Here is a 22,708-nt window from a genome sequence, read left to right as displayed (position 1 = left end):
TGTGTGTTGTCGCAATGCTAAAATAAAAATAATTAGAGTTTGAGAATGTTCAGTTTTGAAGTTTACAAAAGGAGAAATCTCTGTATACTAGGTATCAATATTAAAAGACTGTTTTGAGCTTCCCATGTCCCTGGTTTAAGTATTTCTCACTCCAATGAACCTCTGATATAAGAGGTCTAAATCAGTGAAAAGGATCAAGAAAATGGAACTAGGCCAAGAAGAAGCAATCCATCTCTGGTTCTCAATATAAGCACCTGTTTCCAGGGTAATGAAGTTCTGTAATAGGCAGAGGAGGGGAAAAAAAGTGTTTTATTTTGAGAACCAGAGAAATAAGAACAGAGTATGGTGCCATACCAAGTATGTCTGTCTGAGCACCATAACATAGTCTTCAGACAGACCCTAGTGGAGAGGGACAGATCTGGCACCCCCCGTATAAGAGGAATCAATCAGCTTTGGGCCACAGCTCACTCTGACCAGGGCAGATCGCCAGGACACCACCTCACCTCTGTGGCAGCAACTTGTCCCCAGCCAAGTAGCCAGACTTGTGGACTTCCTTATTGAAGTCACCATACTTGGACTGGACAGCATAGGAGGCCAGCAACACAGCAGTCTCAGGTGGGCAGTAAATATCATCATTGAGAATGCCCTCCTTCACTTGCAGGAAGAACAGTCGCTGTGTGATGTCCTGGATCAACTCTTCAGATACATCCTCAGGGTAGAACTTGGCCCGGAACTTGAAAAGCAGAGGGCTTTCCTTCCGCACATCCTGGGCAGTCACCTAGGAGCAGCAAGGGGTTATGTGCTCTCAAAAAAATAGATTTTAGGGGTAGGGAAGTGGCTGTAGGGTGGGGAGAAGACACTGGAAAGTCATCAATTTGGATAATCCCAAAGAGTTGGGTAACAATTCTGGTAATTCAGAAAAGAGACATATTACTTTCATTGGGGACCCAAGCCCACATCCATAATTGCCTCCTATTGGGAATTTCTTCTTAAAATAACCTAACTACTAACTACTAACTACTGATAGTCATGAGCCCTTAAGCCATCATCAGACAATATATCCAACTGCCCCTACATTCTGAGGGTAGGTTTAAGAAACTCCTCGTTTAAGACTCTCCCCCAACTCCATAAATCAATAAAGACTAGGATGTATGACTGAGGTCTGGGAATTGACTAGACAAGAGCACAAATCAGATTGTCTTTTGAAGCCTGAAATTGGCTACTAATGGCTCCACATTTTCCCAGCAAAAGTCTCCACTCTTTGGGAAAAGAAGACTCTGCCAGCAAAAGGTGGGGCACTCACCCCCTAGACACAATCGGGAAAATAAGTCATAGGACTGTATGGAGATTTCCAAGGACAAAGTCAGACAGTTTGAGGATGATGAGATGGAGAACTGCCATGTTCCTACAGAGATGCTGCTGAGATGTGGAGAGTTTGAATGGACCTATACTTAAACCATCTCACTTGGGGTTCAACTGAGAAAATTAAGAAAGAAGGACACATCTTTATGGAGTGCAGGCATAAGTTGATAGGCAAGAAAATAGACAAGATAAGATTATGAGACTTTCAAGATTCTTTCCAGTTCAACAATCTGTGACTCTCTGTTTAACAAATGTCCTAAAGTCCTTGAGTTTGGAAAGGAAAAAAGGATACCAATCTCCTCTAGAAGAACTACTGATAGTTATGGTCCATAAGTGGGTCCCATCCTCCTTGGACACTGGCCATTCTTGCTGTTACAAATCCAAATGGAGACAGAGCAAGAGATCTGGCCTTATTCTGATCTAGCAGTTGAGAGACCACCCAGTGAAAAATGGAGCCCTATATGCCCTAGATTTGCCAGCTTGCACATATTACACTCCTGAGCAAAGTCTAGTAGAAGAGTAAATTCCAAATGTGGCAGTGGAGCAAGCAATTACCTTCTTATTGAGTTTCAACCAAGTAGAGAAACCCTTAGTGTCCTGGTACTGCAGACCAAAAAACCAAACTTCCCTCAGGCCGATAGTTTTCACCACCTGAAAAGCAAAACAGAAAACAACCATTGATTGAATGCCTACCCTGTGCCAGGCACAGAGGATACAAATGTGGAGCCCATGTGGTCCCTGAACTTAAAGGATATAAGGCACCCAGCTCTGGAAATAAAATACACTTGGGCAGTAGCTAAGAAATAATGTCAACATCTCTCTGCACCAAATACTTCTGCTGAGGTAGGGACTAGATCAATTATAAGCAGTACCACACACCAATAACTTGGTAACCATTATCTCCTTGAATTTTCACAATAGCCCTATGATATAATTACAACTGGGCCCATTTTATAGATAATAAAAGCAAGGTTCAGTTAGTGAGTAGCAGAGTCAGGACTGTTTGACTCCAAACCCATTCAAATTCAGTGCCTTCTGCCACCACCATCCCACTCAGTTATACCATGCAGCTCCATACTTCCAGGATAAAGTAAAGGCTGAAGGTAGAAACTGTTGGTTTAACTCCTGAATCTTGTTCTCCTGGACTCCTTCTCTATGTTTAGCAACTAGGAATAATGCCCATACCCTTCAGGCTAAGTCCTACTTACAATGCCCAAAGAAAAAATGTACTGTGGTATCTACAGACCCCGAACCTGTGTTGTGCTTAGAGGCTAAGATGCTTATTTTCAGTCCTGATTAGAGCTCAGTCATGATTCTCCTTTACCACTCACACAGGTTGACAGTGGGAATGAGTATAGTGGCTGAAGGGCCCCATGGTGTTCAGCTACTGGGCATTTTGGCTGAGCAGTGGGCAGGAAAGGAAAGACAGCCAGGAAAAGATAGACAGGGTCTGTTTTCCAGTCCCTGATATTAGCATGTAAATAGTTCTGGCTGGTGGCTCAACCCTAGCATGCCCACCACTGGGGATAGAGGTAATAAACCCATATCTTAATGAGGTCATGGTGGCGTCAGGGAGTCTTCTTTATATTTTCTTCTACTGGGGTGGGATAGGGGATTTGAGGTGAAGAAATTTACCTGGAGTTAGAAACAGGTAGCAGGGACCCAGCATTGCTAATGTCTTTCCCTGTAGATGAATCATTATCTCCCCTTCAAAAAACACATACATGTGCATGCACAAACACACACTGCACTGTATCCACAAAGTTTCTACTATGCATCCAAGGCCAGGCCAGACCCATAGTCACTCCCAGAGCTTACAATCTAGAGCTTCAGAAGCCTCAAGGAAAAAGTAGACCATGTTTATTAAGTACCTATTATGTGCCAGGTACCAAACACTGAACAATCATGAGATAGTTTATCCATTTTTTATTATCTCCATTTTATAAATGAGGAAAATAAGGCTTAGAGATCAATCTGTCTAAAACCATAGAGTCTAGACTAGAATCCTAATTATATGACTCTAAAACCTATACCCTTTTTCTCGTTTGCTATCTCCTAAGGCCAAGGGTTCAAAGGAGCTTAGAAGCTCTGGGGTTCCCAAGTGACTAACTGCCTTGTCTCCTTTTTGGCCCAGATATCCCAGCCAGACAATGAACTTTGACTACCTCTGCATCTACATATAGCTCCTGACTTTCCCAGTCAACAATCACTTTGGAGAGAAGCCATATTGCCAAGTCATTAAACTTCATTGCTCACCAGGGCGTTCATGATGATTACTCTCCCCTTTCATAGCTTGAATCAGGTATCAAGAAACCTGACTGGAAGTCTCACTTCTGTCTCCCACTTGCTGTGTGATGTTAAGGCAATACATTTCCTTCTCTGAGGCTCAGTTACCTCATCCATCCAGCTTCCCCATTTACTATGAGTGGTATGGCTTAAATGACTTCTTTATGCTCTCAAGTTTTACCAATCTACTAATTAGGTTATTTGTAAACGACCAAGAAATACAGCCCCATTTCCCACATACCTCTTGACAACTTGGGTAACTGGGAACATACTTAGAAAAAAATAAATGAGGGAAGGTATACTATATGAGGAAAGATCAAGACTTCCAGGATTTGATGGAAAGGTGAGTCTCTAAGTCAATAGGCATTACCATCAAGTTTTAGATGGAGAATGCAAAGTAATCATATTGAAATGTGATAGTGACTTTTTGTTTTGCAGAGGATAAAGGGAGAGGTTGTGGATAGGAAAGATTTTTTAAGTGCCTCTTAAATCCTATATCTAAGATAAGGCTTAATTAATGGTTTTCCACAAGGCTACAGAACATAGTGTGTACAGGTGCAATTGGTGTAAAGAAATAAGTTCCAAGAAACAATGCAGCCCCAGGATAGAAAAAGACCCACTGAAGATGTTGAAAATGGATCATTGGACCATTGGACCATTAGGACAGGATGCTAGGTCATGGCAAGGCAGACTGGGAACAGAACTAGTAGAGTAGCAACTGGTTTTTGCCTGTACCAACGGCCCAGGTGTAGAAACTCAAGAAACACCAGAATTAAAAGGAAGTGAGGCAGGCATAGTCTACACAGTCAGTTCCACAGGTCCCAGGAGTGAGTTCCTTAGCCTCTATTTACACCATGTTGTCTGCTTCACTAGTGGGATGGTTAGGAGTATGATGAGAGGAGGATCATGAGAGCTAAAATAATTCCAGGATCTAGAGTATCTCTGAGGATAAAGTAATAGCTAAAGTGATATCAAAAAAAAAGAAAAAGATATCAGGATCAGCAGAGCATTTTGATCTCTCTGAGCACTGCCTCGTCCCTATGAACACAAAGAAATCAGATGCATGTAAATGCTCTACTTCCTTAGACTGTAGGCTTGGAGAGAGAGCGATGTCTCTTAGCCTCCATTGAAGTACCAAAGTAAGGAAGTGAATATGTTGGGTGAAGGAAATATGGTCTGAAGTCAGAACTGAGACTGAAAAAAAAACAAAGGATAAAACAGATGACTCGTGGACCCCAGGCTGTAAGGAAATCTCCAATTAAGGTCCACAGGGTGCTGGGAATCATTTGACCAGGCAACTCTTGGCCCCATTTTCAAATCCTGAAATATGGAATGAGGCCAAGCTTAGCTTGCTTCAAGCTTTGCCTCCAGCTGAGAACTTACTTTAGAGGAAAGAGAAACCTCGTTTTCTAGTGGGAAGGAGTATCTAGGTACCGGTTCCAGGAAAATGTCTGTGGCTCCAATGAGCAGGTTCTTTACCATTCCACTCTGAGAAGTGGCTGCATCTCTAAGAAAAAAAAAAATTCTTTCTTTGCTCCCTTTGTTTTCAGACAGCAAGTTCATCTGGCCTGAGCTAGTATTTCTCAAAGCTGCCATGGAAGACATTTTTAAGCTACAGAAGATAATTAATGCATATCCCCAGGGGATGGGGGTGGGGATGTGGGGTTGGAAGTGTCAGAATACAAGGAGATGGCTGGCTGTAAGTCATAATTTCTTTGAAGCCTGAAGGTTTAATCTTAATCATTTGTGCAAAATTTACTGTTTACTCCTTAAATATCTACATTTTAATAATAAAATAGATATCTACAAGTACAACTGATGCTCCAAGATACTAAAGCACATCCAACCCACAGGTCTGTGAACCTCTTGGAACCTGGCACATTCACCTAGAGGGGGCTAGGACTTCAGTTTGCAAAACACTGGCTGTGGATGCTATTCAGCCACATAATACTAACCCCCCAAACAGACTGGAGCATTACAGGATCCAAGCAGCATAAACTAGAAAACTGGGGTTCAGTGAGGCAAAGAGACTTGCCTCTCAGAAAATTGTCACTAATTACCAGGAGCATCGTAAGTAAGAAAGAACTCCTGTTTGACTCTTTTTTTGCATGTGAAGGCTATTTATATCTGAGATCTGGGGAGGGCAGAGGAGATTAGGCCAATTCCAGAACCCAAAGCCCCCTCCCCATATCCTCTATGCATCTATCTGAATAAATAAACTAGTGACATAATCAATCACTTCAGAAGCCAAGAGCAGGATTGGGAAGCAAGACTTGAGCCTTAAGTACATGAGAAATTATTTGCAAAACTGCACCAATGCCCAAATACTCGAGGCCATTATAGGCTTGGCAGCAGCTGCATCAATCACCTACCTGAAAGCAATCAGTGCACAACTGGAAAGTTCCAGGAGGGGCTGTCACCATCTCTGCTTCTGTTACCCTACACTGACTATGCCCAAGTGGCCAGCTACTCTATAACACAGAGCACATTCATCTAGGGTTCTAAGTATAGGGACCAAACTTTGCTTTTAGAATGGAAACAGGCAAAGAAAGGGGAAGTCACAGAGGACACAGCTGACATAAGGTACTGGGAAAATTGCAAATGCTATGTGCCTTGATTCAAACCACTATACTATGTTCTAGCTATCTGACCTTAAACAGGTCTGTTCCTCTGTCCAAGCCTCAGTTCTTCATCTATAAGACGGAGCTACAACTATTACAATAATGGATATTAGGTATTTTATAAAATAAAAATGGAAAAAGGAAAAGGATTGCTGTCTTCAATGCAGAGTCTACAAATCCTAAGAACTTCACTGAGCCAGAAAAGCCTCTTGATTTCATGGCTCCATTATCTCAACTCCCAGGGGAAATTCCACCCACTTATTTAGCTCTTAATAAGAACAAGCAACATTAGAATGCCTGCTATGCACCAGGCACTTTATTTATTCAAGGATTAAATGAGACTACAAAATCTCTAAAATTGTGTGATTACTATTTTACTGAGAAAAGTAAATTCCTAAGAGGCTAAATGAGCCATCCAAGGTCACACAGCTAAACAGCTAGAGAGAATTTGAACCCAAGGCTGACTCTAAATCCCATGCTTTATATACCACCTCTATGTACAACTTGAGTCTCAAGGATGTTTTTTCATTCAACGTGAGAGGAGAGTTCCATGTATTTTTCTCTGTTTCCAAAGGTGAATAACTCCAAGTTCCTTAAGGACAGAGATGGTGTCTGATAGGTCTAGAGATCCTTCTCAAGACACGGTAGACCTTCAGTCAATACTGAATCACTCAATGAATAGATGAATGAATGGATGGATGCTCTGAGATTTCACCTCTTTACCACAGCTCAAAACCTTAAGTGGAGGGGACAGAGGGTAGAGCGAGACTAGAGCTAGAGCTTAGAGACCATGGCTGAGGAGGAGACAAGTAGAGGGTTCTTAAAGTGGAACTTATGGCACCTAAGTAATCACAAGCCCTTGGAAGAACCTCAGGTTTTAGAAGTGGGGCTAAGTGACAAAAATTGCTATAGAAAAATGTTCTCTCTCTCCTCCCTAGCTGTTCTCACTCCTCCACACTCACAAGAGACAAAGGCAAGTGGGAAGAACTATGGGCCCCATTTCCCTTTCCCACCATGCCTTGGTCCTCTTCAAGCTATGGAGCCCCATTGTTGCCTGTTATTTATCGCTGGTACCAAGGAGGGTGCTTCCTCTCCAGTCAGCTTCCTCTCTGGTCATCAGTCAGACAACTGCTGGATTCCAGGATGGGCCCAAAGCTTTTGTCAGTCCCTCCCAAGGAGTCCAGCTCCTTCCTCCTAGGTCCCTGATCTCCCTGAAAGAAGGTCAAACATAATGGACTTCCTCCCTTATGCCTCATCAAGTTGAAGAGAGGGAAAAGATCACACACCCCAGTGGCCTGTGAACATACACTGGTCTGAGGATTCCCATCCAGACTTGCCTTGGCCCTGAGAGTGCCAGATGCTCAATTCTGTGTCAGAGTTCAAATCTTTTTGTCCTGTACTTTTCACATATGGGGTCCCCGCTCTGTTCGTTCTGACATAACAGAACATTATTGCCTCTTCCTTCCAATGATAGCCCCTCTGAGCCAAACAGGCTCATTCACCCCAGAGTAGCACAGTAGGGAAAAGTATTGTTTTATTTACAGTCAGAGCTATAATTTAAACTCCATATCACAATTTACTAACTATATAACCTAGAGTGTGTTCTTTTACTTCTTATAGGCAGGGTCACTGCAAGGTTTAAAACACCGAGCCAAAGTTAGTCCATAGTAGGTACTCACTAAATGATTTTTCTCAAAACACTGATCTTCCTGGTTGGGAAATCATGAACTTCACAGTTTCCTCCCTTTCCTCTCTCCAACCATACGAAAGATTCAAGTTTCTCAAGGGCTTTTCTGGGGAAGCAATAGCTTTCAGAACCAGTACACCAATCCAGCCAAGGACCCCTACCATATGGGCTTCCCTCAGAACCACATCCACAGTACGCAAACCAAACAAACACTAACAAAGAATTATCTGGCCTTGTGGCTTTTTGAAGTTAATAAACTTCTTTGTTCAAGGATTGTTCTGCCCTAGTCTCTAAATTATAACTTCTTCACCCTCCACAGTTACCCCATCCAATGCAAATGGACAAAGCCCCCAGTGTTGAAGGCAGGGGATAGTGTCATTTACTTGAGAGAGATTAGGCATAGAATCAGAGCTCTGGGAATGAGTCTGGGCAGAGATCAAGGGAACCTCTGGTTCCCAGCTGGACTATAAAATTCACATTGGCTCATACTCTCCTCTCTACAGCTGCTGCCCAGAATGATATTGCTGTCTGAAGAAAAGGGCCCAACAGCCTGCATATGGAATGGACACCTTCTCTTTTTTGTCCCAGGGACAGTAAGAAGCCTATCCAGGAAGAGTCGTCCCTGCTGTCAGATAGCTCTGCCCTCCCCACTCCCTGGTATATGCCAACTGCAAATTACACTCAAGTGAAGCATTTCCCTCCTTTTTACAGAAAGGGGTCATCCAAAATCCAAATAGTGTGGTTAGGAATGGGAAAGAACAAATATGGAGAGTTAGTGGTAGAGTCAGCCATAGGCCCAAAATTTCTAACTTTCTATCTAGTGCCCTTTCTAGTTTACTAGGCTATCCCTTTATAGGCTTTCCAACATAAAACCTGCATGCAAAGGAAGAAGGCAAAACCTTAATGTAATCAAAATGCAATGTCACATTCAAGATTAGCATTGTAATCACTTGTGAACTATATGAATGCTAGCACATTAATTGTAGTAAATGTGTGTTTAAATGTTCCTATAATTTGTACTTTCTCAAATTAAGTATCAGTGACTACCTTTCAACATTAGATACAAAACAAACTCCAGAGAAGAAGCAAGTTCCAGCTAAATCCAAAGTTACATACGCTGAGGATTTTCAAGCCAATCTCTCAATTCTATCTGATTAATGAGACAAGAAGTGTCATGGAGTTTGACAGCTATCATTTATTACATCTTTACTATATGCCAGATACTTCACATAACACTCAATTCTCTATATGCATATATATCCTTTTGAATTTTACATATCCTTACAAGCCACTGGGTACCATGTGAGATACAAATAATAGACCCTATCATAATCTCACAAAAAGCCTGTGAGGCAGACATTAGATGCACTTTGGGGGTGGGGGCAGTGGCGGGGTGGGGGGGAATGAGACTACTAACCCAAAACCGTTCAATAACTTTCCCAAGGCCTAGCTAAGAATATGAAGATTTTTGTTTCCTCATCTGTAAAATGGGGCCAATACTAATCCCCACACTCATAGGGCCTTGTGATAGTCAAGTGATGTGGTATACAAAATGCCTGGCATAGTACCTGACATACAGTAAGCCCTGGACAAAATGTTAACTTTCATCTGTATTAGCCATAGACAGCAATTTTCCTACTCTACCACATGACATCAAGGAGACATGCCCAGACTGTCTCACATTTCTAGCCATACTTTCCTTCTTTTTACATAGAGATCTGAACGGAAAACAGCCCTGTACCATCCCCATATCCATCCTCTCCCCTCACCAGTCAGAAGTATTCATAGTAATAGAATGGTCTTATCTGAATATAATATCTTTCCTCCTTTCCATTTCCAAGTATGGATAAGCTCTCAGACAGCAGAAGTACACAGAGAGCAAAGGAGAAAGGGAAGCAGGAGGGCATGGAAAATCCATTAAGGGGACATGTGGTCCCAACGTCCAGGACAATGGCAGACTCTCACCTTACCAGAGGCTGGTGTGGAAATAGGAAAATGGCCTGTCTGGAGGGATTCCAGTCTCTGAAAACGAGAGCCCCACTTTTACTCCTGGAAGTCTGGTCACAGAAGGCACATTCCTTTGGCCCCTGGAGAACCTTTGAATGCTGACAGATCCTATGGCCCCCACCTGGCTGCTATATAGCACATCCTTTCTGACAATGGTGATTCACAATGAAGGGACATTCTTTGGATTGTAGATGGGGATGACTACTTCAGTATTATCTCCATGTCAGGATTATAGGAGCTGAGGTATCCTCTTATTGCATTCCTCACCCACTGTGGTATCTTAAGTCCCAATATTCCTTGAGGGAAATGTACATAGAGAACACTACTACAGGGAGAATATGTTGCTTTCCTTCTCCTGGGAAGAAAAACCAAGTGACAGAGGCCATGTTGTACAGTGACAAGAATGTGGGATTCAAATTCCAGCCAGACACCAGCTGAGTGCAATAAAATTATTTAATTTCTGAGCCTCATCATTAAAATAGAGAAGAGATCACTTATATTTTTCAGAGTTGACAGAAGGGCTCTGCTTGCTGACATTTTTAAAGTATCTAGTACAGTCATACCCCACTCGCTTCTCTTTTCTCCCATGTTTAGCCCCAAGGATAGGACTGATCAGGGCCATCCAAGATATAGGCTGCCAGAGTTAAAATTTGCCTACTTCATTAAGGCTGAGGTCAGCCTTTGTTTTGACCTCTCCTGGAGGAGTGAGTAGAGGAGATTCCTCAAATGTGGGCATTATAGTGGAAGCTATTGGGAGAAGTGGGAGGCTAAGAAGCAATAAGTCCTCCCTTACCTGGTCAAACAGCTGCTTGCCGGTGGTGTTGGGCTGGATGGCAAACTCCAGCTCAGCGTCCATGGTGGTCACACGCACATTGATCTAGGATGAGATCAAAGGAGATAAGTTAGTTGTTTGGCTCAATGCTCAACAGAGCCTGGGATAAGTCTCTGTCCAACTAGAGGAGAAGAAACTAAGGTGCAGGAACCTATGGAATTTAGATACTGGTGTGAAGGAAGGGAGACTGTTGAAACAAACAGTAACCTAGCCCTCTGCTCCCAACCAGTTTACTGAAGACAACCTCCCCTCCACAGTTACAAGGCAGTGCTTATAAAGGGGTAAACAAATGAATGCAAATAAACCTACTATCAAAAGGAAACAAATGTTGGCTATACTTCCAGGAAGTCTTCTCCACCTACATCAGCCAGCTCCAAGCCCACAGCATTCTCTCCCCACCTCTGATCTATAGCCTGGATTATCTACAGTACTGGTCTTCATAGAGGCAAGTTAAGGGCAGGATGAAGAACACTGGATTCCAAACCTAGTGCCATAACTAGCTTACTCTACAACCTTGAATAAATCTATCCCATTATCCCGTTCCTGAGCCTTAGTTCCCTTCACCTGTGCAAGGGCAGGAGTGCGGGAGATGGAGTTTGTCAATTATACTAGGCAATCTCCAACAGCTGTTTCAGTGTTGATGTCTATGGTTCTATATACTTGCATCGTTAACACTTCCTGTATTTATGTCTCATTGGTCTCCCAAGGCACAAGAGAGGAAAGGGGTCTCAACAGAGATAGGTGTGAGCAGGACAGAGGTGCTACCAAAGCCAAGTAAGTAGAGGGAAAAGGGACAGGGATAGGCCCAGATGGAAACACATAGTATTTCATAGGTACTAGAAAAATTACCCTCTACTCTTAGGAATATATAACCTAGCCAAAGTCAATGATAGCTGATATTTCATCAGTAGAGATAGGATTCTTTGGCTGAAAAGTTGGTAGCAGTGGTAATAGTATTAACAGCATCATTAAGCAGCAGCTTTCATGTATGAAGACTTACTACTCACTAGGCACTTTATATGTACTATCCCAATAATCATAATCATCCTGTGAAGCAGGATTATCTCCACCTTGGGCATGAAGACTTAGATATTTGTCTAAAGTTACATTGCTAGTAAGTGGGGAAGACAGGGTTTGAATTCAGATCTAAGTCCAAGTCTCATAATTTAAGCCAACATGTCAAACCTCTCTTATATCAAAGTGTAAAATGTCTATTAAAAGAAACCAAAGATTAAGTTTTTTTATTTATTTATTTTTTAACTGAAGGATAATTGCTTTACAGAATTTTGTTGTTTTCTGTCAAACCTCAACATGAATCAGCCATAGGTATACATATATCCCCTCCCTTTCAAATCTCCAAAGATTAAGTTTTTTATTTGTCGGAAATTTTGCTTAGGTAACCTATATGATATAGCCACATGATGGCTTGTTACATGGTCAAATAAAATATTCATAATGACTATTTCATGTCCACATAAAACATTAATATTAAGAAAGAGTAAGCAACAAGATTTCATGAGCTCAATTTTGTAAAAAGTATTCAAAGAGAGGTTATTAGAACCATACCCAAGTGTTAGTCAGTCTTGGTTTTTGGGTAGTGATCTTATAAGTGCATTCTCCCTTCTTTAAATTAAAAAGAAAACTAATCTACATTTCTAGGATGCTCACATATTACTTATTCTATTTGGGGGGGTATAAAAGTAGAATTTTCAAAGATACAAATCCCCATGGGGTAGCTAAAACATTAAGCCTTATCAGTCTTTAATACCTATGGGCTTTTCCTGAGCATAGGGGTCAGCTAGTGGGGAAGAGGGAGCCAGACAGCAATTTTGCCAGCTAAACAATTCTGATGAGGACCAGGCCTGGGGAACAATTTTGTAAATAAATCTCACCAGGGAGCCAAGGAGGAAATCTATTTCAGGATTGACAATGGGACAGGAAAGGCCATGAAGGCAGGAACAAGTAAGGCAAGTACCCCAGTGGGAGACAGCAGGCAAGATTAGCCATTGTGACTCAGTGTTACCTAGGCTCCCTGACAATCCAGTGACCTCCATAGAATGGGCCCTCATAAGGTAGGGAGAATGAGGCCCAATGGACTAGAATTTGGCTTCAGTTCAGTTCAGTCCAGTTCAGTCAGTTGTGTCCAACTCTTTGCAACCCCATAAACTGCAGCACGCCAGGCCTCCGTGTCCATCACCAACTCCCGGAATCTACCCAAACTCATGCCCATTGAGTCGGTGATGCCATCTAACCATCTCATCCTCTGTCGTCCCCTTCTCCTCCTGCCTTCAATCTTTCCCAACATCAGGGTCTTTTCAAATGAGTCAGCTCTTCACATTAGGTGGCCAAAACATTGGAGTTTCAGCTTCAACATCAGTCCTTCCAATGAACACCCAGGATTGATTTCCTTTAGGATGGACTGGTTGGATCTCCTTGCAGTCCAAGGGACTCTCAAGAGTTTTCTCCAACATCACAGTTCAAAAGCATTAATTCTTCTGCACTCAGCTTTCTTTATAGTCCAACTCTCACATCCATACATCCATACTCTCACATCCATATTGGCTTCAATATCTAGCCTTAAATCACACTTGAGCTGAGTCAGGGAAGCCCTCAAAACACCAATGACTTGGCAGATAAGAAATAGAAAAGGGACAATAGCCCTTTTAGTATATTGAGAAATTTCATTTTCACTTTGAGGCTTCTGTCTTAATTAGAGTTACCTCTCTAGTATCTAAGAGTCAGTGGGTACTCACAAGATATTGGCTAAATGAACAGTACTAAGCAAGGAGATACAAGAGATAGATATAGCATAGTATACAGACTCAGAGGTGGGAACATTTTACATCTTGACTTTTTTGTGCCACGGACCTTTCTGAGCAGTATGGTGAGGTCTATGGATTGCCTTCTCAGAAATTTGTAAATGCATGAAATAAAGTAGATACAAAGAGACCAATTATATTGAAATAGTTATCAAAATTTAATATGTACTTCTTCACTATTATATTATATAATTACCTAACACTGGGTCTTATTAGTTATTACTACTGTAATTTCAACTTTGTTTTCAGCATAAATGATATTCTGAAAAATCTATAGTAACTAAACTGTAATGTAAAAGTATCTTAGATTTCCAATGGTGACAAAGTCACAGGTACTGCCTTTTTTTGGCCTAAATTCATAACTGAAAGAAGGTTTAAATTTTAGTGAGAAGTCAGTGAAAACAAATATGTAAATTTTCCTCCATCCATCTTCATAGATCCTTCCCACTTCAAATTACACCCACGGATTTCATGGAGGCCCAAGGACTCCAGGTTAAGGAGCTTTCTATAAATTTATTTCAGTTTACCCAATATTAGTGGAATACTATGTTTAGGCAACTATGGCTGCAGTAGAGCTGTAGAGCCAGTACCCCAAGGTACTTACTTAGTAACAGGAAAATTATAACATACAAGGGAAACCCTGAGAATTACCATACCAGAACAGAAGAAACTTTTTTGTGGAAATACAGAATCACAGTTCAAAGTGGTATTTGCAGGGTCTCTAAAGATAAGGATTTTGAAAAATGGAGAATATGGGAGTTGGGGGGAAGAGCACCCAAATGTCCCAGGTAAACGAAGAGACACAGTGCAATGGCCCAAAAGGAGACAGAGATGCAAGAATGCAGAGTTCCTCCAGGGTAAATGAGGCCTGCAAGGTGAAGAGTGGGCAAAGAGAACAGGAAAGTAGGTAGAAAGGAGTCATACCAATCTACCATCTTCAGGGGCTGGCCCATAACTCCAAATATTTAACTGAAATATTTGTTTATAAATGTTTCTTAAATAAATCAACTGGTAGGAAAGAACTCAGTCTGGGTTAGGAATAAGTATGTCAGAGAGGCTAGAACTGTTCATGCTTCCTGTATCATATACAGAGCATTACCCCAGAACAAGAAAGAGCTCTCCTTCAATCTGAAGCTGTCCAGCTGAAACTAAACTGGAACCTATGTCTCCAGAATCCCTGCTCAGAGTTTCTGTCATTCCACTATGGTTGCATCTCAAGGGAAAGCAGCCTGTGGTTCCCTGAACTTCACTGTGGAGACAAATAATCTTAGGTTTAAAAAATTAGGAAGAAAAGCAAACACAACACAAAGGGACTTCTATTCTTTCCACCACTCAACTCAGAATAAAATGTGAGTCTTGAAGATAGGGTCATGGGTCTGTGTTCTTTTGATTTTCAGTGTGTTGGCGGTATGGGTAGCAAGGATAATAGCATGACCAGGGCTGAAGATGATAGGTATAGGGCAGGAGTGGTGATCAAAGAAAATCTCTCATTTTCCTTAACAGTAATCTGGGATCCAAATGTGTACAAGGAGCTGCAGGCCCAGATCCACTGCCACACAGGATGCTCACCCAAGTGGGCACCCACTGCCTTCCTTTTGGGCCTGGCCTCTTCAATGTCAGTGAAGAGATGAGGGTAGTCTAGTTTGAAAGGCAAGAACCTGAAAATAAAGCCTCCAAAGTCAGCAGAAAGTTCCCAGGCAGCCCCACAGCGCAGCGGGAACGAAGGAGCTGGCCTGGGTGAGATAGCATTTCAAGATGTGGTCCCCAGCAAAGAAATAAAGCCCTGTCTAAGCCTGTCCTTGAAAAACGTGTCTCTAGAAAACATTTAGGGTTTAAGGAACAAAAAGAGTTTGGATGTGGTAGGTGGGGGGGTGTCACTCATATGCACTAGCCCATCCATCCCTAGCCCAAGAACAATAAATCCACTGTTATTTATTGAAAAACGGAATACAGACAATTCCCAAGCAAGCCCTTCATTGGTCTATAGCCCATCTCAGTAGTCTGTCATCCAAAGCCCCCAACAAACTGGATCTCTCCTGTGTCCACAGTTGGCTGGCCTAAAAAGGAAAATAACCACCTATCTCTGCCTTGACAGCAACAGCTTGGGGAACTTTGCCTTCTAGACCTGGCCAACTTCAAATAAGGGACTCTCTCATTTCCTAGGGCCAAGAGTACCCAGATGAGCAGTAGTTGGGCCACAGAGAGGAGATAGGGGCAAAGTTTCCTCTCATTTGCCCCATGTTACTGAGATACAATATGGCTCTTTATTGGAGAGGAATTTGGAGGATGGCTTCCCAGGTGGTGCAGTGATAAAGAATCCGCCTACCAATGCAGGAGATGCAACAGATGTGGGTTCAATTCCTGGGTTGGGAAGATCCCCTGAAGGAGGAAATGGCAACCCACTCCAATATTCTTGCCTGGAAAATTCCATGGACAATAGAGCCTGGTGGGCTACAGTCCATGGGGTCGCAACGAGTCAAAACACAACTGAGCATGCACAAATGCAGAGGACAAAGCAGAGACAGAGTCAAATAATCACAACTGACTTATCTGAACCATGGACCTATATGCCAGAAGGAACTGGCATTACCAGCCCCACATCATGAATAAGGAAAATGATGAGCAAAGAGGCAGGTAACATAAAGATGGAAATGAACAAACTGTGTTAACAACAATGTGCCAAGCCCCTTCACTCAGTCTCACTTAACATCACTGAAACCACATTTACTCAGCCAGCAAGTGGTGAAGACAGGCCTTCTGGACATTCCAGAGCACCATCCTTGGCTCCACCTACCTCTCTGGTCATGGTGATTTCACTGCTGACTTCAGACAATGCCTTGGCAACTATTTTGGCTAAGGCCCAAACACTCTGGCATAACGGCACCTGGGCACATCAGGGAAGCATTACTTGGGAAAGCCCCCCTTGCCAGGGCAGAGCTTGTGAGTCAGCCCAATTGGGTCTGAGTTCAGTGACATCACCTCTCACCTGCCACCTCCCCATTCTTCAAAGGCCCAAGTCCTCTGGGCTTTCAGTGGCACTGCTGCTATGGAGAAGGCAAAGGTAAGTGCATAAGGGTGGCCAGAGGAAGGATGAGCCCTACTAGGGAAACATCAGAACTTCAGTCTCTTCCAAGGACAGAGGGCAGTCACTACATTGTCACTCAGACTGCCTTTCCCCATTATTTAGGCTCTGCTGCTAAGTGCTGCTAAGTCACTTCAGTCATGTCCGACTGTGTGTGACCCCATAGATGGCAGCCCACCAGGCTCCCCCATCTCTGGGATTCTCCAGGCAAGAACACTGGAGTGGGTTGCCATTTCCTTCTCCAATGTGTGAAAGTGAAAAGTGAAAGTGAAGTCACCCAGTCATGTCCGACTCTTCACAACCCCATGGACTGCAGCCCACCAGGCTCCTCTGCCCATGGGATTTTCCAGGCAAGAGTACTGGATTGGGGTGCCATTGCCTTCTCCTATTTAGGTTCTAGCATCCACCATTTCCCGCTGCCAGAACTAGAGCCAGAGCAGGGCATGGCCGGGTCTGTCTTGGCTCTTGAGATGACAGCACTGACTCAAGCAGCTGTTTTCCATAAGGGGTAAAACAAGGGTTGCTTTGAATCTCTAGCCTAGGAGGCATTCTCCCCCTCTCCCTTCCCCTCCTCCTTCTCCACTGACTCACTCACTTCCCAGCAACTCATCCTCTTCCCGTGGACTTTTAAGTGGGACCTGGTACAGTTATCTGTTCTGACCTCTTCTTGCCCATTTCCAGACCCTTACTTAACACAGACAACAAGACCTGCCTAGGTTTAACCCTTCCTATGCCGTGCTTTTCCCCAGTAGGTTCTAGAAAGGAGACCACCTGGACCCCATGCACACCCATACCTTTAATGGGTCAGCAGTAATTCTTTAGTCACTCCAACTGCTGCAAAGGGCATGGGAGACAATGGTCCCCTTTAACTTGCTTTGACCCAGTAGCCTTCCCTAAGAATCACTTCAACTGGGAGACAAGGGCATATTGGAGCTTGGGTGTTACTTGCCCAGTTATATTTGGAGTAACCTCAAATAAAACTAACCTTTGTTAATAATGATAAAATAATTACATTGTCACTATGTGAGGAGAGCTCAGGACAGAGACCAAAGCTAAAAAGGAGAAGAACAAAAAAAAAAAAAAAAAAAAAAAAAGGAGAGGAACAATCAGAAACCTTAGCAAGCTACAGCTTTCCCATTAATCCAGCCTTAATTGCACAGTTTTTTGCTTAACCTGAGACTGAGGTAGAGTCCCCCTCTGCCTCTCAACACATTAAGATCAGGAAGGAAACTAGCTCCTCACCATTTATACCTAACTCCAGGACTTATTTTCAAAATCAGCTCAGCCAAACCATACCCCAGGAGCAAACACCACCCATTCCCCTACCCCCTACCCCCTACCCTAACTCATCTCTCCTCCTACGCACAGGGTTCTACCCCATGAGCTCCTTAGCATGGCCATTCCTCTTTAAATTTCCTCAAGATTTCAGTCTACTCATCCTAGAACCTCATCTGGCTCATTCAGAATAAACCCTTCTGAACATCTCATCCCTATTCTCCAAGAGAATAAATAATCCAGAATCCCCAACTATCAGACCTGAAAGGAACCTCAGAGATCACTTGATTCAAATTCTACAATATACAGCTGGGGAAACTGAGGTCCAAGGAAGGGGAAGCATTGGCCTAGGGTCACACAGCTGCTGGACAGTGTGAGAGCAAGGATTAAAAGCCTTGCTCTTGATCCACTGGCCATAATAAGCAATAGAAACACCCTAGCACTTAGAAAACAGTAGACAAATCAGGATGTTGAGCTGAAAAGACTATGTGGAGAAGTCAGAACCAGCTTGCTTCCATTAAAAACGCTAAGCGGACAATGAATGGAAGTCTAGTTTATGACAGAGGGCAAGCCTAACTTTTAGGCTCTGATACAACCACCACCACTCATTCTAGGGATACTAAACCTTTTATAACCACAAGGAAGGAAACTAAAAGGTCTCCTGTTTTAGGACAGTTTCTTTTCAAAACTTAAATAGCAACTAATTGGGAAGGTCTCTGGCAGCAGATACAGTCAAGACCCAAGCTGGAGGTGGCGACAGAGCAGGGAGGTAAAGAGGGTGAAGACGGCACAGCAGGAAAAGAGGCAGGGAATTTGAGGAATGGATTTATATCCAGGTAGCCAAGAACAACAGATTCTTCAATTCTCATGAAACTTTGAAGCCGCTGAATTAAAAGGAAAGAGGGCCTATCATTAATAAAATAAGTCTCTCACATGGATTAAGCCTCTCTCTGGGGCCACACCCAGCAGGGCTTCAGTCACTAGCATCAGTTTCCTGCTTGACCCAGCTTCCTGCCTACAAGTTTCACAAGAAGTATTTATAGACTGGAAACACAGACCGTTTGCAGCTGCCTGGAGACACTAGTTACGCAGAGCACCAGAAGAGGGCTCTATTCTCTCTGCTCAGAAACACACCACAGCAACCTCCAGCATCCCAGCTCTGAAGGGCACTGGAGCTGACCTAAGCAGCAGCTTGGATTCCATCCATTACTCATGGGATTTCTGCCCTGTCCTGTGTTAAAACTGCTGAAGCCAGGATCAGTCAACTATGTAGGGGCAAGAGGAGACTTCCAGCTAAATAAAAAAACTCTATTTTCCAAATTCATGGTTATTAGGAAGGGGTAGAGATAAATTGAGAGATTGGAATTAACATATATACATTACTTATATGGGCTTCCCAGGTGGTGCAGTGGTAAAGAATCCACCAGTCAATGCAGGAGATGGAGGAGATTCGGGTTCAATCCCTGGGTTGGGAAGATCCCTTGGAGGAGAGCATGGCAACCCACTCCAGTATTCTTCCCTGAAGAATCCTATGGACAGAGGAGTCTGGCGGGCTACAATCCATGGGGTCACAAAGAGACACAACTGAGTGCAGGCGCACATACTCACACTACTATATTTAAAATAGATAATAAATAAGGACCTACTGTATAGCACTCAATACTCTGTAACGACGTATATGGGGAAATAATCTAAAAGAGTCGATATAAGTGATTCACTTTGCTGTACACCTGAAACTAGCACACTTATCTATTTTATATATAGTAGTCAACTATACTCCAATATTAGAAAAAGAAAAAAAAAAAAGCTCTGTTTTTGGTCCCAGAGTCAAGCTACAGTTGACTTCCTGTCAACCTTGCTGGCATGCCAAGAGTCAAATCTGGCATCTAGGGCACTCACAAAACTGGAGTCCTCATCCTAGAAATAATGATCTCAGTTCTTTGAGAAATAAATCTTGGTATAGCTGAAAGATGTTTTAGAGTCTCTCTTACCTTCCTGTTTCTAAAACTCAGTTTTCTAATATATAAAATGAATCTAATAATATCAACCTCACAACAGGGTTATTGGGAGATTTAAGTTAAAATAACAGACAAGAAAGTACTTGGCATATCATAAGTAGAATGTGATGATTACTAGCTCCTCCATTTTTAGTCATGTTATTGCAAATATTCAATCTCTCCAGCATAATTTGAACTAAAACCCGGTTTGACTACACCGAAGGGCTACGGGTTGCCAGGGAAGACCTGCAGAGGGCCCTTCTAGCCTAAGGGACCTTTAATTTTGGGGGGAAACTCTAAAATATGATTAGATTTCTACTTGGTTAGACAATTTGAAGCCATGCATATAAGGCAGAAACACATACATCCTTGCATTATTTTAAATGTTTTCTCTCTTGGGAGGGATAGAGATTTCCCCCCAAGAAGCAGAGCCCTGAAGTGAGGCAGAATACAACAGAGCACCTAGGCTACCTTGTCCTTTTAAAGGACACCTGCTCTTCTTTCCTCATCCTAGGCTCTGCCTTGCCATTTTCTCTAATTGTGTCCCATTAATATACACAGGTTCCCAGCCATCCAGCACAACCCACCAAAACATCCAAACTCCTTCAGCTGGTATCCAGAAAAATCACAAACTGGGTCTGTAGATAGGCTAATCAGCAACAATTGGGAAAAAAATTAAAGACAGATTTCCTGGCCTCACCCACAGAGATCATGATTTATTATTATATAAGAAGCAGGGCCCAGGCATCAGAATTTAAGAGCTTCAGATAATTCTAAGGCCCAGCCAAATTTGGGAACCTCTGGCATGGAATACAGCCTCTCAAGGGCTGGTGTCAACAGTCAATATCGGCAGAGGGATGCTCAGTTGAAGGGAAACAAAGCCAAGTAGATAGCAGTAACTACAGGGTCATGTAGGCCAGTGGGACTAGTGAATGGTTCTCCAGATTTAAAAGCAGCTTACCTCCACAAAAGATCAGGGGCTAAAGTAATTTTTCTACATACTAAAGCAATTTCTCTATATACTAAAGTAATTCCTCTCTTGTAGAAGGAACATAGCTATGTACTCTAAAAACCTGAGGGCAGGATTGAGCTCTGCCAAAAACAAGCCATGATCTCTTAATCTTCCTACCTGTAAAATGGACAAAATGACACCCACGTGGTAGAGGATTGTGCAGTGGCAATGTGGTATTTCCCAAACTTAACTGTTGGGAATCATTAGAGATACTAGTTTAAAAACCTAGATTCCTGAACCCCACTCCAAGCTTACTGAAAATGACACTTCAGAGGAGGAGCTTGGAAAGCAGTAGTTTTGTCCCAGGTGATTCTTATCCTCTGGGAAGTTTAAAGAAACATCACCTGGCATAGATGCGATTGAGATAAGATGAGAGGCCAGACCAGATCTCTGGTCCTCCAAAATACTTTCTAGCCCAGAGATCCTCATAGTTGGGATCTTCAGGTTAGAACCCAGCAAAGCAGGCTCTACAGGCAGGAGAGGGAGGAGAGGCTTTGGGATTTCAAACAGAAAGCTAAGTGCTTTCTGGAATGATCAAACCCTCAGGCCATTTTCCAGAGCCTTCCACTATCTTCCCATCTAGTTAAGAATTAGACAGTGGAAGGAAACAACAGGTACAAATACCTCAGCAGCCCAACAACACTGATCAAAAATACTCTAACTAGAGCCTCAATCATAATCTTCTCAAGTTCTATGCCCCTTTAAACACTCTCTCGGGAGAACTTTCAGGCAAGGAGCAGACCTTAAATGATACTCTCCTTTTCCTAGATGCTCTGGGAACTAGGGAGCAAGCCTTTATTTGCATACAGATGTGAACAGGTTGAAGTTGGGGACAGGCTGGGGACTCTAAGATAGGTGCAATCAATAACAGTGCACTGGAACCAACTTACACTAGAGCTGATCTCTGTACAACTCCTTCAAGGACCCTGTGTTGGTAGTTTGAAATTGGCCATCGTGAGAGTTGGACACGACTGAGTGACTGAACAACAATGAATGGTGAGAGTATTTATACCATTGGGATTGGTAAACAATACAAATCGTGGCTTCACCAGACAGTTTGTTGTGAAACATTTATCACCACATATAAAGGAAGCATCTTTAGGCACATTTTAAAAATGAGAAAACTGAGTCTCAATGAAGGGAAGCAACTACCATCTTTTAGTTGCATGACCTTGGACAAGAGTCAGTTCTAATTAGCAACACATCCTAGGCCCTTCCTACCAGCTCCCCAGGGGAGTAAGAAGCCCCTCTTGTCAACAAAAAGGTTGCTGACCCAAAGGGCTCCTCCATCAACTAACGGCCAAACAAGGGCGCCTAAGTACACTAAGTGTACCACCAAGGAAAGCAAGGAATACAGAGCCCAGGGCTGTGACATGAAGCCAACAAGAGAGGAGAGACACTGGAGTAGAGCAGGGAATGGGTTGGAAAGTCACAAAGGAAACCACAACACTTTCTTAAGATCTCTTTACAAAATATATGATGGACAGTGTGGGCTCTAGAGGGAGTCCCTTGGTGCACTGCAAGTCCCTCAAACTCTTGAAGCATCAATTTTCCTCCAAGTAAAATGGGAGTAACAATGCCTACCTCACAAGATAGTTGTGAGGAACAGCATTATCTAGTTTTATTTATACAAAACAACCTGGCTCGGCACCTAGCATGTATTAGATATTTGATACATTTTGGTACCTTTCTCCTGCAACCTCATTATCAAATGCAGGACTTCTGACT

The 22,708-nt window shown here is 42.8% G+C and overlaps 1 protein-coding gene across 1 annotated transcript in view; it reads right to left on the bottom strand.

Annotated features, from left to right (window-relative positions):
• MSN (moesin) overlaps window positions 1-22,708 on the bottom strand; it is a 71,352-nt gene that overhangs the window by 12,712 nt on the left and 35,932 nt on the right. Inside the window, exons 2-4 of the mRNA XM_065914822.1 lie at window positions 10,757-10,840; window positions 1,918-2,013; window positions 504-778 (exon numbers count right to left, since the gene is read on the bottom strand). Of these exons, the coding sequence (XP_065770894.1) occupies window positions 504-778; window positions 1,918-2,013; window positions 10,757-10,840 (455 nt within the window). The remainder of the gene's footprint in view (window positions 1-503; window positions 779-1,917; window positions 2,014-10,756; window positions 10,841-22,708) is intronic.

The sequence above is a fragment of the Muntiacus reevesi genome, chromosome X, assembly GCF_963930625.1.
Source record: "Muntiacus reevesi chromosome X, mMunRee1.1, whole genome shotgun sequence".
Classification (NCBI taxonomy): domain Eukaryota; kingdom Metazoa; phylum Chordata; class Mammalia; order Artiodactyla; family Cervidae; genus Muntiacus; species Muntiacus reevesi.
This window is presented reverse-complemented; position numbering and strand designations above follow the sequence as displayed.